The sequence below is a fragment of the Geospiza fortis genome, unplaced genomic scaffold (assembly GCF_000277835.1).
Source record: "Geospiza fortis unplaced genomic scaffold, GeoFor_1.0 scaffold1605, whole genome shotgun sequence".
Taxonomy (NCBI): Eukaryota; Metazoa; Chordata; class Aves; order Passeriformes; family Thraupidae; genus Geospiza; species Geospiza fortis.
This window is the reverse complement of record NW_005054869.1, coordinates 48,327-51,280: the sequence shown is the minus strand read 5'-3', so window position 1 is coordinate 51,280 and position 2,954 is coordinate 48,327. Positions and strand designations below refer to the sequence as shown.

The 2,954-nt window shown below is 55.0% G+C and overlaps 1 protein-coding gene across 1 annotated transcript in view; it reads right to left on the bottom strand.

Annotated features, from left to right (window-relative positions):
- Positions 1-89: 89 nt before the first annotated feature.
- Positions 90-2,954, bottom strand: part of XPO7 (exportin 7) — a 45,494-nt gene continuing 42,629 nt past the window's right edge. The window contains exons 23-24 of the mRNA XM_031065567.1: positions 1,244-1,375; positions 90-281 (exon numbers count right to left, since the gene is read on the bottom strand). Coding sequence (XP_030921427.1) covers positions 90-281; positions 1,244-1,375 — 324 coding nt within the window. The remainder of the gene's footprint in view (positions 282-1,243; positions 1,376-2,954) is intronic.

Sequence of the window (2,954 nt, the reverse complement as noted above, 5' to 3'; positions counted from 1 at the left end):
GGATGGTGGGAAATACCTGTGGATATTTGGGATCCCTCCTCCCAGCCCAAGCCCTGTCCCAGCCCATCCCATCCCAGGGAACGCCGTTCCTATTTCCGTTCCTGTTCCCAATCCCGATCCCGATCCCATTCCCGATCCCGCTCCCGCTCCCACCTGTCGCGGTTCTTGGTGAGCAGGTTGCGCTCGATGCCCTCCATGAGGTTCTCGAAGCACAGGTGCATGGCCTGCTGCTTCTCCGGGGGCTGGCTGTTCACGATGCTGTTCCTCAGGTCCGAGAAGTACTGCGGAGGCAGGACAGCCAGGGGTCAATCCCCATGGCATCGGGATTTGGGATCGGGCACAGCCCCCTCGGGGCGCTGGGAATGAGGAGGGAGCATCCCAAAGTATGAGGGTGGAGGTGCATTGATCAGCTCCAAGGATCATCCTGGCCATGGATCATTCCAAGGATCATCCCGGCCATGGGATCATCCCAAGGATCATCCTGGCCATGCGATCATCCTGGCCATGGAATCATTCCAAGGAGCTCTCCTGGCCATGGGATCATCCCGTCCCCATGGGATCACCCTGGCCATGGAATCATTCCAAGGAGCTCTCCTGGCCATGGGATCATCCCGTCCATGGGATCATCACAAGGGTTATCCCGGCCATGGGATCACTCCAAGGATCATCCTGGCCATGGGATCATCCCAGGGACCATCCCGGCCATGGGATCATCTCAAGGAGCTTTCCTGGCCACAGGATCATTCCAAGAATCATCCTGGCCATGGGATCACTCCAACGAGATTTCCTGGCCGGATCATCCTGGCCATGCGATCATCCTGGCCATGGAATCATTCCAAGGAGCTCTCCTGGCCATGGGATCATCCCATCCATGGGATCATCACAAGGGTTATCCCGGCCATGGGATCACTCCAAGGATCATCCTGGCCATGGGATCATTCCAAGAATCATCCTGGCCATGGGATCATCCCAGGGACCATCCCGACCATGGGATCATCTCAAGGAGCTTTCCTGGCCACAGGATCATTCCAAGAATCATCCTGGCCATGGGATCACTCCAACGAGATTTCCTGGCCATGGGATCATCTCAAAGATCATCCCGGCCATGGGATCATCCCAAGGCCCATCCTGGCCATGGGGATCATTCCAAAGAGCTCTCCTGGCCATGGGATCATCCCAAGGATTTTCTGGCAATGTTCTCCTCCCTCATCCAAGCCTTTTCCAGCAGGGATGGATCCCTCACCTTCTCGTTGAGCAGGATGAGGCCGAGCAGGGGCCGGGACATGGACCACTGGTTCCGGCAGTCCTCGAAGATGATGATGTTCAGCACCGTCGAGAGCATCTGGCACGGGGAGCCAAGGGTTAAAGGCGGCCCCTGCATCCCATCCCGTGGATCCCAAATCCCATCCCAATCCCATGGATCTCATCCCAATCCCATGGGTCCTATGTATCCCATGGATTCCACCCCAATCCCATGGATCTCATGGAGCTCATGGATCCCATCCCATGGATCTTCATGGATCCCAATGCCATGGATCCCATCCCATCCCATGGATCCTATCCCATGGATCTTCATGGATCCCATCCCAATCCCATCCCAATCCCATGGATCCCATGGAGCTCATGGATCCCATCCCATGGATCTTCATGGATCCCAATGCCATGGATCCCATCCCATCCCATGGATCCTATCCCATGGATCTTCATGGATCCCATCCCAATCCCATCCCAATCCCATGGATCCTATCCAAATCCTGTGGATCCCAAATCCCATCCCAATCCCATGGATCCCATGGAGCTCATGGATCCCATCCCATGGATCTTCATGGATCCCATCCCAATCCCATCCCAATCCCATGGATCCTATCCAAATCCTGTGGATCCCAAATCCCATCCCAATCCCATGGATCCCATGGAGCTCATGGATCCCATCCCATGGATCTTCATGGATCCCAATGCCATGGATCCCATCCCATCCCAATCCCATGGATCCCATCCCAATCCTGTGGATCCTGTGGATCTCATGAATCCCATCCCACTCCCATGGATCCCATCCCACTCCCATGGATCCCATCCCAATTCCATGGATCCCATCCCAATCCCATGGATCCCATCCCACGGATCCCACCCCGATACCATGGAATGGGATCCATGGGATTGCAATGGGATCCCACGGATCTCACGGATCCCACCCCAAATCCCATTCCACCCCATCCCATGGATCCCAATCCCATCCCAAACCCCACCCCAGCTCCCTCCTCTCTCTGGGATTTGGGAATCTCCTGGAATGCTCCTGGACACTCAAGGTTCTGCAGCTTTGAGCCAACAAATCCCGGTGGGTTTTGGGGCTCCTCTGTTGTTTTTTGGGCTCTCCAGGTGTTTTTCGGAGCCCCCAGGTGAATTTTGGAGCCCACAGGGGAATTTTGACCTCCTCAGTTGTTTTTTGGTGTCCTCATGTTATTTTTTGGCCTCCTCAGGTGTTCTTCTGAGGGCCCCAGGTGCATTTTGGAGTCCCCAGGTGAATTTTGGCCTCCCCAGCTGTTTTTTGGTGTTCCCAGGTATATTTTGGACTCCCCCAGGTATTTTTTAGGCTCTCCAGGTGTTTTTCAGAGCCCCCCAGGTATATTTTGGAACCCCCAGGTGTATTTTGGAACCCCCAGGTGTATTTTGGACCCCCCCAGGTATTTTTTGGGCTCTCCAGGTGCATTTCAGAGCCCCCAGGTGCATTCTGGAGCCCCCCAGGGGAATTTTGGGTCTCTCCAGTTGTTTTTTGGTGTCCCCAGGTTATTTTTTGGCCTTCTCAGGTGTATTTTGGAGCCCCCAGGTACATTTTGGAACCCCCAGGTGTTTTTCGGAGCCCCCAGGTGTATTTTGAAGCCCCCAGGTACATTTCTGGAGCCCCCAGGTGTATTTCGGAGCCCCCAGGTCTATTTTTGAGCCCCCAGGTGCATTTT